The sequence below is a fragment of the Pomacea canaliculata genome, linkage group LG6 (assembly GCF_003073045.1).
Source record: "Pomacea canaliculata isolate SZHN2017 linkage group LG6, ASM307304v1, whole genome shotgun sequence".
In the NCBI taxonomy this organism is placed as follows: Eukaryota; Metazoa; Mollusca; class Gastropoda; order Architaenioglossa; family Ampullariidae; genus Pomacea; species Pomacea canaliculata.
The window spans coordinates 1,197,287-1,217,230 of record NC_037595.1 but is presented as its reverse complement, the minus strand read 5'-3'; the positions used below and the strand labels follow the sequence as shown (position 1 = coordinate 1,217,230).

General features: G+C 45.2%; 1 protein-coding gene across 6 annotated transcripts in view; it reads left to right on the top strand.

The window, feature by feature from the left end:
- The window catches only part of LOC112565886 (dorsal-ventral patterning tolloid-like protein 1), a 124,311-nt gene that overhangs the window by 55,573 nt on the left and 48,794 nt on the right, over positions 1 to 19,944 (top strand). For all 6 annotated transcript variants that reach the window (XM_025241745.1, XM_025241744.1, XM_025241746.1 and 3 more), the window contains exon 2: positions 12,367 to 12,448. In XM_025241745.1, the coding sequence (XP_025097530.1) occupies positions 12,370 to 12,448 (79 nt within the window). In that variant the 5' untranslated portion in view covers positions 12,367 to 12,369. The remainder of the gene's footprint in view (positions 1 to 12,366; positions 12,449 to 19,944) is intronic.

The window sequence follows — 19,944 nt, the reverse complement described above, 5'->3', positions numbered from 1 at the left end:
CGCCACCCAGAAAAGTAAAGTTCTTTCCACTCCTCCCTACTTTGTTCGTTTCCTGTGGGGTTTTACCCCGCCGAGGAGGGTGGCCCGAAATCACTACCAGAAGGCGTGGAACAATTATCTCCCCTGGCCGTACGTCACGCGCGGCCGTCCACGTCAGGTGCTCGGACGAAGTTGACACCGACACTGGACACCGGCAGCGAGATGGTTGTCGCGCTAGCCAGGGGAGATGTGCCAGCTTGGCCCGCACATGATGTTTTGTCCCTGTTTTAACTACAGAATCGACCATTTGTCCTAACCAAGCAACCAACACACTAAACACCTCAACAAAAAGACAATGGGTAGAAATACATTTTCTACAAGGAGTTCAACGGTCACTAACAGGATAGTACTGACACACAAACACTTTACACGATGCACATAGACAAGCAAATACTTACCGACTCACATACACGTGTACACGGACACGGGCACACACACGGACAGACACCCACAGAAACACACGCTCACACACATACACACGCACACCTACATGCAGACACACCAACACAGAAACATACAAATACTTCTATTCAAACACCCATACACGCTCGCACACACACACACACAAACATGTGCACAGACATAAACACGCACACATGCACGCACGCACGCACGCACACATACATGACACAATCATATGTTGTAGCGAGTGCTTCAATAAGGAAGAGGAAAGACAGAAAATCAATGCGTTTAAAACGAATAAAATGTTCTGAAATACTATTTCTTTCAAACAAATTTTTAAATGTAATTAATTTCTAGAGGAATGGCCATCATGCGAGCCACGGTTTAGTTTGTCTGTAATGCCTGCAACACTATTATTGTGATGATGTTAGCCTGTGGTTACTTGATGTTGTGTAATGTTACAGTAGTTGATGTCGGCATTACATGGTGAGTGTGTAATGTAATGTTACACTAGTTGATGTCGGCATTACACGATGAGTGTGTGATGTAATGTTACAGTAGTTGATGTCGGCATTACACGGTGAGTGTGTAATGCTGTCTGTGTCAAGCGTGTAGTGTGTTTGTCTGTGTGTCTGTGTGTATGTTCGGTGCACGTGACAGAAAACAAGATTTCACGTGAGAGAGAAAGATCGGGAAATGGAGAAAAACGGATGAGAAAGACAAAGAGAAATGGCGAGGGATGGACAAAGGAAGATTGACAGAGTTATAAAAAGAGAAGCAATGAGGGAGGAAGGGGTAAAGGACAACAACGATGATAACAGTGTCTTTTTAAAAATCTGCCACTTGGCTGAAAAAAGTGAATTGTATGCTGAACTCAACTATATTAACAAAATAAAATAACAAAATACAACAATGCAATAAAAGATAAAAGATAGAGAGAGTAAAGCTGACAGTTCACAACAATGAATACACACAAGCAATAAGCACCCCATGACAACCTGCAGCTACCCGGGGTTTAGTAAAATCGTGTTCAGTTCTCTGTTAGCCGCTTAATCAATATTTGAGAAAAGACATCGTCTGACATTCACCGCCATGACATTTCCCATCCTCCTCCTCGCCTCCTCCTCACCTCCTCCTCACCTCCTCCACACCTCCCTCATCAGCTCCCTCATCCTGAGGACACACACGGGGTCCAGGCCACTTGTTGGGATGTTTGCTGGCCTGCATGCTCACTTCTGTGCTCGTCCTCCATTCACCATCTCCCTCCAGGCAAACAACACGAGCGACAATAGTGGGGGCGGACCCTTCATTCACTGGGAGGTCAATGACCTCTTGAGCCCCACCTCCCATCCTTGCTTATGTCAGCTCTATTATATATTAAACTGTGTATTATATCACTTCACCCCGCTGGTGCGAGGGGTTTGCCAGTCTGTCAAATTGAAGTAATTTGTCAAAGATTTATTTTAATAGTATTGAAACCACAACCTGTGGACATTCTAAACTCCACATTTCGAACTGAGGGAATGAAATATGTACTATCGGATAAAAAGATACACAAATAATGGACTAGAAACTGAGATTATTACTTCTCGCTTGTGTACATTTCATTCGACATCAAAAAGTTCTGGTGGCTTACAGAAGATTTATTTCTGTCAGAAGTGAGATACAACTTTTCCCTGATTTATTTGAAATAACCATTTATTGTGTTTAAAGTGAACGATGATAATCCTTGCCTTATTATGTTTTTATTACTATTTTTTATTGCTTATTGTATTCTTCTTTCCATCCATTATGTCGGAGAGCTAGCGGGCCTGTAATACTCTGAAGATTGCTTCTTCTTTTAGTCGATGATTCGATGATGACTGCATCGCCGGGCCCGCGGATTTCATTACCCGCTTTCTTCACAAGCGTTTATGTTCTTATCAGTTGAAATAACTCATTTTCTGTAAGCGTCTGTAGCTGTTAAGACCCTTTTACCAACAGTTTTTGTCTGCGGTAATTTTGTTTTCTCTTGCAAGCTCGGTCAATGTGCATTTCACACAGCCTGCACTTGAAGACAAACTCAGTTAGCACAGTGCACAGCCTGTATCATCATTCACAGCATTTTGAACTCACTGAAGCTCGTGGAATCAGAAAACCTACTTCCTGCATGTCATTGAGGACACCACCAGTCAGTTCTGTTCCCTAGGGTTTTGTCTTTGTTTTTGTTTCTTGTCCCCCGACATGAGAAGGTTGGAGTGGGTGGAGCAGCCTTGCAAGATATTGTAGAAACACGAGAGGAGGGGACTGGGGTTCATCAGGGTGTTAATGAACTGGCGGGTACAGAGGGATTCAGTACTTGTGTGTCTTCTCTATTGGTCTTCACATCCCTGTTTGTAAGTGCCATTGTCCCACAGTGTCCCAGGATTCAGCAAACTACACATTAAGTGTCAGCATGTCGGACATTCATCTGGACTAATTACCTTATCACTCATTAGTACCTAATTATCCTAAATGGTACATAGGGTTTCCATCAGACCTACATGTGATATTTCCATTTATGGATGCTGGCTGGTGGATAGTCTTTGATGTGTGTGTGTGACCCATGAAGGTGCTGCAGAGGTCGCCACTAGTAGGGGAATATCACAGGGAATACTAAAATACTGTCAATGTAGTGGGCAGCTCTCGCCTTTCTAGCATTTTCCAGGCGGCATGAGCAGGTCTACAACATACACTGGTATACCTGTCACATGGAACTTTTATGTAGCCATCGACACACAGGTATCAGGTAGCCACAGACACACAGGTGTGACAGCCCTCCACAAACTCACCTGTCACAGCAACAAAAGCCCACAAACAGCGGAGCCGCCCAGCAACAGCGACAACAATAACAACAAATTAGATGTCAGCTCGTTGCAAAGCCGGAAGAGCCATAGAACTGGAATTTGAAAGATGTTTCCAGTGCACAGCCATCCCCCAATCATGAAATATGTCATAACTATCTCTTTGAACTGCACCGACAACCTAAGTAGCCTCCAGCCTCACGTTAGTGTCCTGATTTCTCTGTGTGTCCACCCCACAACATTCTCTTCCTCTCGTGCATGTGTGTGTGTGCGCGTGCTCTCCTCTCCTGTCTGCTGCTCTGTACTCATTGTCACATCCCAGTGTTGACTGTTGAGCTCGCTCCGCTCAGCTGCTCCCTCGCTAATAACTCAAGATGACAGCAAACACTTTGTCGCCGTGGAGGGCTGTGCATTACATGTGAACATACAAATTACCGTTTAATTGGGGCTGATCGAAAGACCAAGACAAAGGCAGGACCTGGAGAGACGGAGGGGGAGAGTGTGGGGGGAGGCTACACGATTTACATGGAAACAAGGTCATTTGGCCTTTCCGCTCGGCTGCTGGTCGCCAGCGAGTTCTAAGCCCACAAGAATTTTTGTGGAGCAGCAAAACGAATAAAGGAGCAGAACTCAATCAGCGAGTTAGCAAACATGAGCGAGAAGCTGGAGCGGAGCAGCGGTGGGACTGCATTGTGACCGGCTGGGCGGACGGCTGGCAGGTCTTGTGGGTAATCGCTAGTCATAAGTGCTCGCGCCTGTGTGATAACATTTTGGTCAGACTGCGGGAAGCAAGAGATAGAGGAGATAGATAGCTGTTCTCTTGTCACTATTATTTATTTATTGTCAGGAAATGCTGGCCTGACAGTGGCGGCTGGCAGTTTAAACGCCGGAAGGTCAAAGGTATGATGACAACCTTTACGATGACACTTCAAAAGACCTTTTGTTGGAAGTGTAAATACACAGGCGCTAGCTTGTATGCCATGATATAGTTGTCAGCCGATATTTTCCTGCGATCAGTCTTTGGATAAAGGGTTAAAAAAAGATGGATGCCAGGTCTCCATTTCGACAGTGTGACCTTTACGAGAGGCTAGGTGTCGCCGCCTGTAGGCGGGTCCCGGCATCTCAACTGTCGACAAATTCTTCGTTTCTGTCCAGAGAATTATTGCCGTCAGTTCGGTCACCGACCTGGTGATGCAGGCAGCTGGTGGTGGGGGACATAAAGCACAGTGGAGGTACAGTCCCCTCTGTTCACAGGTACACAGGTCAGCCACAGACTCTCCTATACATTGTTTTTTCGCTCTTTAGACTGGAAGCATCCCTAGAGGCATTGTACCCGGTTAATCCCGGTTTCCACTGTGCACAAACATCTTTACAGACTCCATCTACCCTGGTCTGCACCATCAATAACAGGTGTCAGGCTCCCCCACAGCAAGTAACTACAAGACCACCAAGAGACTGATGAGAAGAACAGATGGAAATAAAACTACTGCTGCCTGTAATGTTCCCGCTGAACAACAGGAATGTACATCAGGATTGCAACAGCGACAGAAGTGTCGGAACATGATTTGACACAACAACAGCAGCAACATCGAGGCGGAAGACGATTGGAAACTGTAACATCATCAAGGGGCTTGCCATGCTGCGACTGTACGAGTTCCCATAATGCTCTATGGATGCAAAACTGACTCGAGGGACTCCTGGCTGCTGATACAGAAAAAAAACCAAACTCCAGGCATTAAAGACCAGGAGGCTGAGGAGGCTGCTGCGAACTTTCCTCCTCCTCCAACAGAATCAATAAACAGTCGGGAGGACGGCCATCAGCCGTTGAGCCGTCAGACACACAGCTCGCCAGCGAACCGCCCAAAGTTTTCTGTTGACCATGGGATCGTCAGCACCACTCCAAGACCGCAGTTCATATCACATTTGAAGGTGGACAAAAATAAAGAAAAAGAACAGGTAGGAAGGAGTGGACTGACACTTACCAGACCAGCTTCCCGCCCCTGAGTAAAGCTTCTGTCGAAACCTTGTTAACCTTTGCCCCACTGCTAGAATAACTATCGCATATCAGGTCAAAGGATAGATGAACGGCAATGGCACTTTGACCTCGACAGATAATTAATGTTCTGTTTCTAAGCTCACAACCACGATTAAGAAAGGGTAGAAGAAAAAAAAAATCAACCGCTCTTGTAAAACTATTTGCCACTCAAAGCTAGACTCGCCAACAGGTCGAAGGTCACTTTTACAGAGAACCTTGTACAGAATAATTCTCTCAGCTGGTCCGCAGTCTGAAAATCACCAGTCACACTTTATTTCTGCTCCCCAGGAGACATGAGACCAGGTACCCCCTTCCCCGCCTTTAACTGTAGCCACGCGGTCTCGACAAGGACGAGAGAGAACGGGACATCACGTTACATCACGTGACGTAGCTGAATGTTAGGAACATCAAGATACAGAAAATCAGTTTTGTAGGCGTGGGAGGTGTGGGAGGTATCAGTGTGAGATAATGTACCTGATGGTTGGCTGGAGACTCAACCGTGCACCTCCCAGTCCACCAAACATCTTTGGCACGTGGCAACAATTTATGTTGGACTTTGCCCTGTGGAAGCTGGAGTCGGTGTGCGAGTGCTGATAGGGACTGGAATAACTCACAATGCCACAGCCAGCCCCTCACCAGCCCCTCACCACGAGACTGGGGATTGCCGGCTGTGAGAGGTCTCCCTGATTTATCAACACGCGGGCTTCTCGCTTCTGTGGATCTCGTGGACAAGGTTTTTGCGATATCACCGCGAGGTTTGGCTCGGCATGCTCGAAATTAAAAGCTCTTGCTGTCACGTGGGTGACCGGAGTGCTGTGCACATGGAGCTGTTAATAGTTGACTGACAAGGATGAAGATAAAGATAGCACCAGACAGCTAGGTCCCTAAACAACAAGGTGCTGAACCCTGAAACCACCAGGATGTGTATTCCGTCAGTTCTGCGAGGCTTTGGTGTTGTGTTAACTATCGTGACCTGCACTAAAGCCGTAATGTCAGAGGTCACGTTGTTAGTTCTCTTGAAGACAACAGACTGTACTTTGACTAGTTTTTATTTCGCTTATTTACCCAGCCATCCATCTACTTCCATTTTTCCATCCACATCATTTCAGGTACCAAAAGGAAAATAGGTTTATAATATTCCTTGTTATGTGTTATTTAAAATTTCAGGATTGCCACAAACATAAGATTGGGAGATAGATGGGGTGGGGTGAGGGTGAGGGTGAGGGTGAGGGACTTAGACACAGGAAGGATGAGCGGTAGTGTCTGTGTGGATTGTATCCTACACTGTGATTACAGACGATTACAGGCCTCTCATTATAATAGAGAGATTTTCTGTGTAAGATCCTCCATCAGTCATCATCAATCATTCGTCCCTGTTATCAGTCGTTGATACGACAGTTGACGAGGCCCGCCACTCAGGCCTGTCTTGGGCGATGGTCATGTGGTCCTGCACAGGACGACCAGTCCACTACTTGCCGTTAGTCAGTTGGTTCTTTCTCTGTCTTCCAGCTTCCAACATTTTATTTATCCACTCTTTAAGAGTGAAGAATTGACATTACATACACACCGAGTTTCATCCACACAAAGTCCTCCTATAGAACTTGAATAAATGTATATATATTTTGAATAAAAGTAAATATAAGCAATTGTTTTATATATTTACATTAAAAATTCTACTTTTCTCACTTGAAGACTTATACATGTACCAGTTTATTTTGAGTACATATGTTTATGTACCTTACATTGTGCGTTCAACCAAGGGGGATCCACTTATTAGTTGCGATTCTTAGGAATATTTTCTGCCCAGTGTTTCTGCACTGTTATGGATCATCACGGATATTGTTAATGATGAAGTCATCCAAAGTTACTAATTTGTGGGTTAGGTCTCGCAGATGTCTGTTAGTGTTTGATGTCTGCAAATTATAGGCTGAAAATCTACCTTTGTACCCAAGGAAATGGAGGTCTGATGGTCTTGAAGAGTTTCACGTCTGTGACAGGGGGCACTGTTGACATGTGCCTATTGTGGTGTGAGAGAAAGCTTCCACTCGGTTACCAGCACTGCGCTCGTTGAGCCCTTGTACGATGCTTCCATGAAGTGCACGAGACACTCTTCCATGTTGAGTGTTCGCATCACCTGCCCTCGCCCACTCTCGCCCACTCTCGCCCACTCTCGCAGACTTTGCCGGAAGCCATTTGTGAAGTGTGTAAAGTTGCGAGTAGGTTCCTGTAATGCTGACGATTTCTCTGTTAGGTCCTGCGACAGTTGACGATCTGCTCACCTGTGCTTCTGCCTGGTCTGAGCGACTGCTCGGTGGTGGGACTCATGCGGTCGTTGATTGTTCAGTAATTGTGATACTGCTCACTGTTAACTTCTTGTTTGGGGTATTTGTGCCATTCTTTGCGCTTCCAGACTCTTTGGCACAGAGCAGCAGTGGCATTAACTGTTTTATGTCCACCTTGAGCAGCCCACCTGTGGCCTTGTCAACGCCAGGTGAGTTTCTTCACACTGAATACCGATCTTTCGACCTCTTGCTTTCCTACGACGACATCTGAAGGTTTGCTGTCTAGTTTGGTTGTTTTACAGGATGTTAGTGCCTGTCTTCAGCTGGAAGTTCCAAGGTCTTTGCAGTATTGTGTCCATAGTTGATTACATCATTACTTTCTGAGACAAGCCTGGCATTGGTTGTTTGCTGACGGAAGTTGTGTGTTGATGTCTTGGCGAGGGTGTGAGCAGTTGGTGGCCCTGTAGGCGTCCCCCGGTGCCATTCTCTCCTCTATGATCTTCCACTGGCCCTCAATCCAGTTCTCCCCAGCTGCCTTTATCCAGTGTTTGATGGCACAATTCACTTCTTTGTACCTGGAATCTGCTGCGGGTTGGCTTTTCCTTTCTGTCTTTAAAGCCCTTCTTTGGTCACAGAGATGTAGGATGTTGTTTGTGACCCAGAGTTGTTTTCCCTTCCTTTGACGCCAGAGCACTTCCTGGGTCACTGAGTGCAGCACCTCTTTGATGTTTGCACGTGTCTACCTCACAGTCCCCAGTCCCCTAGTCCCCCAAGTCAGACAGTGCGGGGAATGAACCTTCAACTGTGGCTTGCACATTTCCACAACGATTAGGTTTTGAAATTTTTTCAAATTAAATCCTTAAAGAGAAAACTGGGGGAAGTTTAAAGACACTTTAAGTTAAGTTCACCTTTAGGTTTGTTAAGACAAGAAAGGTCTGCACTACAGCTAGCGAAAGTTTTTAATGCCTTACATAATGAAATAAAGGATTTTTGTACAAGATTCAACTACCAGCTAAGGAGATGATTTGAATTCCTCATATCATAATAAAGAAGTTTTCTGTGTAAGATGATATAAAGAAATGAAATTCCTCAAATCGTGATTGGTTGTCTGTGTAACTTCCTGTATAGACTTTTTTCATAAATCCTTCACCAAACGATACACAAATTTTCGGAGTGAGATCGTACATTGTAGCTTAAGAAAAGCTTGTTTAATCTCCGCCATTATGATAGACTTTGTGAAGGATCCAGCAGCCGGGCAGAGGAAAGTTCTGGAATCCCTCCCATCATCAGTTTATGCTCGGCGCGTTTGCTGGCGTTTACAGACGACTCCGGGCGCGAGAATGCAATTTGTGACTGCTGCCTGCTTCCATAAACTGCCGCCCAACATCAGTTAAGCGGGTGATTCCCCCTGGCTGATGGTGGAGACTAGGTGGTGAGATGGTCATTGGACAGGTACACAGGGGCGACTAATGCACTTTACACTGGAATAGGCCGGGTGTCTTCGTTTGGCCAACACTGAGATACGTACACGGTTTGTGTCGACAACCATTTTACTTCGTTAAGATGGAGTAACAGACGACTGCGGAGATGGCTAATATTTGCCACGTGGTCAACGACCTCAGTCTTCTGGTTTTACCAGTAATAAGCAAACACAAATTGTGTTAATTGTATCCAAGTCTTGTGTGTGTGAGTAAACAACACAAAGAGACAACGATACCAAACAAGAGAGAGTGAGAGAATAAGAAAACGACAGTGACTGATTTCGACCCTGGCAAATATTATTTAAGGCAAGCAAACTGTGAACTTTCTTAATAAACATCCAAAATGTATTGAATATGTTAAATAAAAATAACAACATGTATGATTCTGTGAGAAGTAATATACAAGACATCACAACATTAGGACATTAATTTTTAATAATGTGGATCTACCGAGGTTGGGGAGAGGAGGAGTAGAGAGAGAATGAGATTGGGAAAAAGAAGGAGAAAGTGAAGAAGGTAGCAGACATGTTGAGAGCAGTGTCACAGCTGTTTAGTCACTACAGTTCCCGAGTGCATTAAGTTGTCGTCTACTTAAATATATTATCTATCGCCGCAGGCGGAAGACGCGAAGGTCACAGGGTTTTAGAAGTTCAAGCCCGGGAAGAAGCAGACGATGTTAATTGAGGTTGGGGTCCAAATTTCCTGACGTCACCCACCGGCTTCTTAAAATCTCTGTACTTTGAGCTGTGTGGGGCGCCATAATTAAATGCACGCGCCAGGCAATGCGATTTCTGGCTAAAAACTTCTCGGACTAAAAGTTTCCTGATATCAAAGTTTTCTGACGTAGAAGTTTCTGAGGTCAAAGATTTCCACCATAAACATGTGTGGATGTAATAACTTTCTGTCCTGGAAAAGCCTGAAACGCGCGAGGTGGTCGACTTAGAAATAGAAGCACGCGCGCGCGCACACACACACACCACACACACAACCCTTTTGATCTTCATATCCGGTCACCCAGATGCTAGAGCAGAATTTCTCGGTCATCTCGGACTCCGTAATATCTCTGCAAGCTTTTCTCGTTCCACAGTGTGACCACCTCACCTTCCCCTGTTTGTAGCTTCGTGGCAACGAGGACATTGTTTCTGCTGGAGTCAAGAATGATGCTGGAGCTGCACAGTCATCTAAGACACCCTGGCCACCCTCTGGCCTCCCGCGGTCACGTGTCTGCCATTGTAAGCCTGTCATCGGAGGTTCTGCTCAGCGCCAATGGCAGTATTGTGACACTGTCACACCATGCAAACTTCATGGTCTGTCCGATCCCCTCCTCTTGGCCGCAAGGTCTGAGGACACTGGTCTGGGCCACCTGTGTAAGACGGCCACGTGACTTGTTTGCAGAAACTCCCTTTTATATTGTAGTTGATGACAAGGACAAGACTTGACAACTGTAAGTCTAGCTCCAATATTTTAAATCTTCGAGTTCATTTGTATTTCAAAGTTTAAAGGTTTTAAAAATATCGAAATCCAGTTTTAAAGGTGGCGAGTTGTCGGTTGCGAGGGCAGTTAACCTCCTCCACGCTGTCACACACTTTTATTTTTGTTTCCATTTTAAAGTGAAGAGTAGCAAAGGCCAAAGTGACCTCTTCCTGCTGCACCATGTGCACCCTTTCATCCTGCTTGACCTCGGCGTAAAGTGCATCTGACGTCCGAGTGTCAAGCCGAGCGTCAGCCGAGACAGGGAGCTCGCACAGGTCGTGCCCGAACCCCTTTCGCTCCCATCTACAGATCCGGAGGCTCAGAAATCCTAAAATAACCTTTAAATGCCTCACGAGATTTCACAAATTAAGTTCTTAGAAGCGTGATGCATCGTTTTTCAAAACAGGAGACTAAATGTCCTCGCCCTTTCTTGGGTCTTATGAGAATATGCAGAAACCCTAAGTGACGGGTGTAATCTTGTGGAGACGGAAAGAAAAGTTTACTTTTTTTTACTGTTTAAAAAATGTTTGAAAAATGCAGTTCCTCCATTTCTGAGATGTTTCCTGCAGCAAGTCACTCGGTGGTGGCAATGCCAGCAGACGACCGCTGAGTGCGGCCAGAGAGCCCCTGAGCAAGCTGACGTACCCGACCGTTAAGCGAGCGTCAACCTCAAATGTCGAGCGAACACGCGGCAAGAGCCTGCAAAGAAAAACACTCGGTGGAGGGTCAGAAAAATATCTTCCTTTCCCTTTTCTTACGCTGCAGCGCCGAGAAAAGAATCGCCCATAAAAAAGGGGAATGGAGGAGGGCCTAAAATGAAGAGGCGTGAGGGAGGAAAGAAGCTGGTGGCTGGCGGTCGAAGAACTTGCAGACATTTCCTTTCGCCATTGATTGTGGGGAGCGTCTGGCATGGCCTGGAGTGAGGGCAGCAGATCGGCGTGAGATGCAAGCTGAAATACGGCCTGACAGCGCCGACACTGGCAACAGCAGCAAAAAGTGCCGCCAAAAGTTACACTTACAAAGTTTAAACTTCCTTCAAAAGTAAAAAAGGAATCGCGATGAATAATATCAGGGTGGAAAGGTAACACACTTGAAAAGTAGAAAGTGAAGAGTGAATGCAACACAAAAAGTTGAAAAAGTGCAGAATGAACAAAGCACACACTTTGTAAGCATGGAGTAAACATTATGTGAAAAATACGGATGCAACACTCACAGTTTAAGAAAAAGAAAATTGTGAAAGTAGCAAAGAGTTAAAAAAAAAACCCAGTGACATCTGAATCCACCGTCTTAAGCCACCCGTATATATAAAAACTTTATAGGAAGCAACAGATCACAAAAAACATCTAGAGACAAGAACACACACAAAAAGTAAGTTATGACATAATGAAACTGAATGAAAACAAAAGAAAACTGTAGGATAGTTCGCGGCCTTCTCATACTCTTATTAACACTCATTAAATTACACTAAAGCGCGCGTGCGCACTCACACACTCGTGTCGGAAGACGTTGAGGACGGTTTTAACCGTTGGGGTAACCGGCACGTGATGTCGCCACTGTTTGCTGCCCAAAAGTGCATCGATTGTGAGATAGATTTTTCTGCTTGGAACATAAATTGTGTCGTGGGCATGATGTTGGTGGGGTTGGCGTAGTAGTAAAACATGAAATATTTCAGGTTTAATGGGGATGTGAAGTGTGGTGTGCTGGGAGTGCTATTGCAGATTGATTGTGGCTGACCACTAAAGCCTTCAGTGTGTGAGTGTGGTGAGTGGCAGCAGCCTGTAGAAAGTTGTATGGCCGCCAGTGCTCACCAGTGTTTCTGTGATGCTTTGCAGAAGATGTGGCGACATGCGCAACAATCGCTGGCTCTCTGGTTGTGGACGGCGGCAGTGGCGTTTGGAATACTCTCAGAAAAGGGTGAGTATGCGCATGCGTGGTGAGACAACTCTCGTGGTCATGTTTATGTGTGTATGCGTACGGCCATCCATGCACTACAGCTCCGACATTCCAGCCATCCAGCGCTGTATCCACTCTCCATGTATCCATTGTCACATCCACGAGCTATCACTCCATATATCACATACATATTAGCACGACCTTAAAATTGATTTTGACAGAAAAAAATAACTTTATTTAACGAAGAGCAAACTGAAACTCATGGCTGTGTCTCCATTTTATGAGCGCCAGACTAAAGCAAGGCAAAGTAAACAGGTTGTTTACAGTAAATCTTCGAGACTGAAGACATGTATACTGTTTCTAATTAGCCACACACCTATATTTACGGGTTTACACAGAAATTAGCCGAAGAGCTACACTGACAGTCCACGGACATGTCCTGGTAATTAGCAGGTTGACATGTAGGTAGTGTTGTAGTGTTTGTAAGAAGCCACAGAGCTGCACGGTCTGTATACAGGGTTGACATAATTATCATTTGTAATTAGTCACAACCAGCAAGAGAGGTCACACACACACATCGTGCCTAAGTGGTAGCACGGAGGAAGAGCGAGGGTATGGGGAACTGGGGTCGGCTGCACGGTGAGTGGAGAAGTCTGGCCGCCTGCCAAGATTAGTCACGTGGTCAGGCCGTCACTAAGGTCGATGGGACATGGCTCTCCTTCCGGTGAGCGAAACACTGAAGGAAGATGTTGCTGAGTATGGCAGTGTAATGGAGCCTGGCAGTCAGCAACCGCAGACCTGCTGCAGAGATTAATGACACCTCCATTTCCCCCTTCCGCAGGAAAGCCTCCTCAGAGCTCAAACTAAAACATCACCGGCTTCCTTTCCTTCTATCTCCAGTTCGACAACAGTTCAAAGGCAGCGCAAATTGGGTAAGAGGTAGATGAATTGGGTAGGAATGTGGTAAAGGGGACTGACACTAGACGAATCGGGTGGGAAATCAGTTTCTGGGAGTGAGTATTTAGACGAATTTGTCTGCACGGAGGAGAAATGATTACAAAACTTAGTCTGGGAGGAGCACTTGATGAGGATGTACTGGTATACTTAATGGGGGGCTATACACAAGTGCTCATTAGGGAAGTTTTTTTTTTTCAAGTGCTCATTAGCATAATTACATGTTTTCATTATTGAAGTTTTAGAAAAAAAAAAGCATAACGAGCAGATCCGCTGAAAGTAAGAAAGTGTGTAAGAAAGTAACAAATAAATAAAGAAAAGACGATTCGAAAAATGGAAGGTTTAACATCTGATGTGACTTTCATTGGAATAACTAGTTGGTATATCACAGTCGCTGACAGAATGGAGAGAGGAAAGACAGGAATGTTCGTTGTTGTTCGAGGTTCGTTTGAAATATCTGTGTAGACAGGAACATAACCATCCCTGTGTCCGCATGCCAAAAACTAATTGTATTTCAGAAAGTTCACCAGGGGTCCTGCTTGGTGCTGGCAGGGAAGGCATAGCCATGCTAGTCGACAAGACTATTAAACACAAATTGTAAACGAAATTAAGCAGCATGCTGGTTTTGAAATGTGCTCGCAGGATTTGTGCCAAAAATCCGTTTTCAGATGTTAAATAATAAACATTCCACTAAGACCTCGCATAAACATTGTGGCATGGCTACCATCCTGTCCTGGGTCACCGACAGCAGCTTACGGGTATGAATACAGACCGCAGTGAAAACTGTCCTGCACTACTTATACTGCTCATACCATGGACATATTAGTTCACATCGATCCCCCGGGGCCTGGCAGGCTGGCGGTTATCAATACACACCAGACTGTTTTGAGAAGAGCGTTAAAAGGCTTTAAAAGTCTGGAATGCGTTTGTATCTGTCGTATAAACAACTCCAGCTTGTTGCCCGCCATCTTTGATGCCCGATAAGAAGCCATGGCAGCACCGCTCGATGGCGATCTTTGCGGATTACCGACTTTTTGGACGAGGCTGCTTCTTCAAAGAACTTTTTCATTTTAAGGAGCAAAGCTGTGGTTTTGCAGGGTTTGTTTCCATTGTCCCTGTGTTCCGTGGTCGTAAAGGGAACCTCCGGATGAGACAGTCATTGCTCCTGTCACGAAGCTATAAAGGACTACAGTAAACGGAATTGTTTTTGTTCTTAATGAACATTAAATGGACATTAAAATAAAGTTAAACTTTGTGATAAATAGGCAGCCCAACAGTTACATGGGTATTAAAGTTTTAGTACAAGGGAAGAGAAAGAAATGAATCGTTTGAACTTTTCAGGGTTATGTGCAATACAAGAATTATTGTTAATGCAACAAAGATTCATTTCCACGGACTATTTCCATGTTTAAGGTTGTTTTTAGTTTTTGGTGGGTGGATGTGTTTTGGATCTCATTGTCAATGGAAAAAGAGGACAGAGCAGGTAATACCAGTCAGGTATACAATACTTATTTGTGGGCTATATGGCTGTGTATATATATACGAACAGTTCGTACATAAACTGACACCTGTATCATCTCATCCACTTTATTTGCTATAAACGTTTACACCGTACGACCCTGTCTGTGACAGCATTCATGGAGGGTTTTTTTGTTAGAATATTTGTCTGTCTTAGTGTCTGCAGCTCTTTATTAATTATTACAGGTAATATGAGGATTGTTTGCATTGCTTTTCAAGGCTTTTGCAACTAATTCATTTGCCGTAGATATTGCTGTCTCACCTACATGTCAGGTGAGAAGTAAACTACATGGCGGCGCTAGATCGTTACATTGTTAGAAACATTTACAGAGAAAGTGATAGTTACTCATCATCACAGTCCTATGATGGACTGGCCTCGTTTTGGTACAAATCATAATTTCTGGTTGGCTAGTCCACAAAATCTGTGTTAGTCTAGTGTTTATTTCTTTATTTGTCTGTAGCGCTTGAATACACTCATTCAAAATGGACGACAAACTTAGCGATGGAATACTCGTGGTGGCATGAAATACAATAGTGTTCGAATGATAACATTGTTTAATCAACAGTAAAGACAACAAACAATCAGTGACACACCGTTTGAAAGAAAAGCGGAGGACGTGGCAGTGTTTGTGTAGCTCCGCCTGGTGGCCCTTGACTGTTACCTTATACAACTGGTGTACAACATATCGTCTGACTCTACATTAGAATTCAAATATTATTGTTATATTGCCAGTTTAGGCTGTTGTAATACAAATCTGTCAAACTGAGTTACTGGCAAGTCTCAAACATGGCTCGTGACCAACTGACTCATTGCCTTTCAAATGTGACAAAAATGTCTTATTAGTTGAGTATTTTAGCTACATAAAGTAAATACTTCACAGTAAACAGAACTGTTTATTCATTGTTATTTATGTGTTATTGTTTATATGTTATTTATTCATGCTTGCACACTGTGATGTGTTTAGTGACACCAGCCAGTTGGCACCACAGTGTAAGGCAGTCCCCATGGTTGTGAAGACTCGGTTCCTGTCTCAGTGCCACGTAAACAAGTTTTACAAGCTTGAGTCCAGAATATTCTGGGCTGTCTTACAGGATTAGTGCCAGTGTTGTTTGAAACATCATGAAAGTCGAGCCTTCAATTCTGCTGAAAGGAGATGTTCATCCCTCATGCAGCGCTGTCAACTCAAAACTCATTGAGAAATCTTTTGTTCTGGGTACCTGGTTATGTTACACATGTGTAGCAACTAGTACACAGCAGGTTTGTTTATTTTATTTAGAGAGAGAGGGGTTTGTAGTCTGTACTGCAAGTATTATTCACAATTTTATTTTCTCTTTTTTTAACTGAAAAGAAACATCGGTCCACATCAGAATTAGCGAAAGGCCGTTGAAGTTGTACAACTGGTGAACTGACAAACCCGGAATTGAGAGGCTGAGATGATGAGATTATCAGTTCAAACAGGCTGCATGACTCTCACCACAAGACAGTACAAAAATCCCGCCATCTCTAGCAAGTTGTCAGCCAACACAGCCTGAGGAAGAGAAAGAAAAGAAACCGTAAACTAAGAAGATTTGGTTTTTGTATAGTGAATCCCAGACATGCAGACACACACCTGTATACAGGGCTTGACAAGCTGGCCTCGTCACACATTACTTACCTTTGGATGTGGTCCTTCTAATGATTTAGTTTCCTTTAAAAAGCCGCTAGTCATCATTCTTTTTTCTTGCAATTACGGATGCATACCAATCATTCATCTTACACCTCTGGTGGTGGGCTACCGAGAGTTTACTTGCGTGTGGTGTTTACTTACTTTTTTTCTGTTTGGGAATTTTATGTATGCTTGACATGACTGTAGGCACTTCAGTACAAAAATCCCGCAAGTTGCCAGGCAACACAAGGGCGAGGAACTTCCGGCACACGGCCCGCAGGATCATTTGGTGTGGAACTGTCCTGGCCACTCCATGCGGGAGTCGAAATTTAATATCAGATATTTTTTTGATAGCAACATAAATGTAAGCGGATCATAGTAATAATGTAAATTTTGAGGGACAGGCACGGACCGTTCATTACGGGATAGACAGGACTGACGAGTACATGACCAGACAGATAAGTATGATTGTGGGTGGCTGCCCCCAGGGTGTCTGCCTGGACTGCCGGCACTCCGAGGGTAGTCAGTGCCAGGCAGGCTGCCATTGTACAAGTGGCAACAGTCTTAACACACACTAGCCAGACTACGGCTTGACAGTAAGAGGGAGGGAGGGTGAAGAAGCCCTCAAGTGTATGTACTAAACTAAACTATAGCCGTTAGGTCAGAGGGAAATCAGAAAGAGAGAGGCTAATTGTTCATGAGGCATTGAAAGAGATTCCCTCAGACCTAAATACCGGTGACATGCACGTGCAGCTCGCCAGTCCGTTACCAAGCTCAGTCCTGCCACTGCAGTCGTTGGTTTTCACATTTTGCCTATAACGAGGGGACAATTTGTCATCACCCGCCGTGCACACAAAGGCGCCCTGTTTATTTTTATTTGTGATGAACTCTCGTGCCGTCTCGCTTGTCCACGAGCCTTTGTGGAGATGCCAGGCCCCAAAATAAGACTCAGGGGAGATCAATGCCCCTCTCAGACGTCTTGTTGTCCGACAACAGCCAAGAAAGAGGGCTTCCTCCATCTTCGATCAGAGAGATACGTGGACTTCGATTTTTGTTGTAAAACCCATTAGCTATATTTTTGTGTAGGGGGAGGGCTACAAATGAATTCATGAATAACTGAAATATGATGTTGAAACTGATCGACGCAGAATTAAAAAACAGAATCTGATAGCGAAGGAACATTGTATTCAGTGGTGTAGATAATACTTCACAGCACATTCTTGTATCCAGATGAAGAATGTTTCCATCTGTTGACTGGATGGTTTTGAGAATGCTTGCCGACCGCTGTGGTATATACATCACACTAGAATACAGTTCCATGTTCTGGATCGTGATCATGCGCACAGTCACGTGACACGAGGCAAGCGCCCTCTCATTGCAGCTGTTTGAACAGCGCCATCTGAAGTCTTGGGCTCACAGACCGCTGCAGTCCGCCATTGTGCCCAAGATGGCTGGCAGGCTGCGGCAAAGACACTGTGGAGTCGGACAGGGAGTGGGTTAGAGGGTTTAGCCACGTGGAATATTTGTGCAGAATGGCGAGCCTGCGGAATAAAAAGGTCGGCATGCAGCCCCGGAGAAATTGCCTCCGTGGCCATAGACCTGGTCAAGCGCAGCCAGGGCGGCTGGGAGCCTTTGATGTCGGTGCCGCGTCCTCACCCCACTCCATCACCGTCATGGACAACGACTGCTGGCGCTGAACGGCGAAAACAAGTCGGTGCGAGGAAGTGGCTTGCTATGTCCTTTCATCATAAATATGTAAAATGTCTCCATTATTGTGGCTTACAACCCTCGTCTTGGACTATCTTGCCGTAAACATCCCTCGCCATTACTGTGAGAAGGAGAGAAGGTATGTTCAGTTCATACACTACCCGCCTTTTTGCGTTGTTTTTTCTCTTCGGATGTTTCTTCTGCCCCAAGAAAAAATAGTTGATTTAACAAACGTGTCGGCGATGCACCTGCCGTAATCAAGAATGACAAAAACTCAGTTGGGCAGGTGTATCCAGGACATCCCTGAATAACCACCAGCTGCAGCGGCTGACAGGTGCATTCAAGACCGAGCATAGTCGTGATCGGGTGCAGTTTGTGGGGCAAAAGAAAAAAGTCCTAGGACTAATGCAAAGTGTTTTGACAGGAGGCTTACGGGGGTTTGGGGGAGGCGGACACGTGATGCAGAAATGAACCGTTAGAAAGGGGTGGGGAGAGGTATAGGAGGTGGTGGGGGAGGGTAGGCACTATTTTGCGCGTGCAGATTGCGCAGTTTGTTGGCGGAGCTTGATGGCAGCCGGTAACTGCCTTCATTCTTCTTGCTGGAGGCTAAGGGAGAGAAAGCGTGGCATTTGTGTGAGTTTCCTCCCTTCCCTACCCCAACCCGCGCGCTCACAGTTTGGCTTTTCAGTCGGGAGGATATCATCCGGCACTCAAAGATGATTGCAGCAGAAAGCAGGGATGGGGGAGAAATGGAGGTGAAGGCGGCTACTGCGACTGGCAAGTAGAGAAAGAGATGGTTGTGGAGGTTGTCCCACGTGCACCGTCATGCCAGCTCATCAAAAACGGATCTCGAGATCAAAGACAAGAGATTGCGAGGGTGTAGGAAGCTACTTCTGGACTTGATAATTCAAACCGATATCGTTAGTCAATTATAAACTAGGCACATGGTAAAGATGAAAGGGTGCTCTAGTTACTGATAATAACTGGACAGGACCGAGTGTCAGTAAAGGTAGACGGCTGAAGCCAGCTTCATCGACACGAGTGCAGTAAGTTGACAGATGAAGCAGGAGACCTTTGTATCGACTTACTGTAGTAAGTAGACAGGTGAATTACTGACATTACATACATCTGTACATCTGATACAAATTAATATCCTAGCTACCACTACACAAACATTGATATGTGTAATGCTGAGATGAAATTTATATTTGTAATATGTCCACAAGCCAATGTGGAAATGTCCACAGGTACATCAACGAAATCATGAGAAGCTGCACTTGAATGTCTGATGACACCCAGCATCACACGACACAGGGGATGGTATTTGCTTCTAACGACTATTTATTTCGGTTTAAAAGAAAGTCTTGAAGACTTCTCCTAGCCGACAGGGGGGCCAGGGTAGGCAGGGTGGTGGAGGATGTGGCTAAAGTATCAAGAAGATGCCGCAGTCGTTATCATGGAGGAATTCAGGGCGAACAGATGATAAGGGGAGTCTACTCCATCGTCTGCTGGCCGGGCTGCTGCGGGACATGGAAATAGTACTGATGATCCACTCTCTGGCACTCTGCTCTCCAGCGCTGGAGTCTCTCTGGTTGTCCAGGTAACCATTAGCGCGCCCTCTGCAGGCCACCTTCAACTGGAGTTGAGTCCCCTGAGCGCTCTTTATCGTGGCCGCCTGCTGAAGGCAATCTC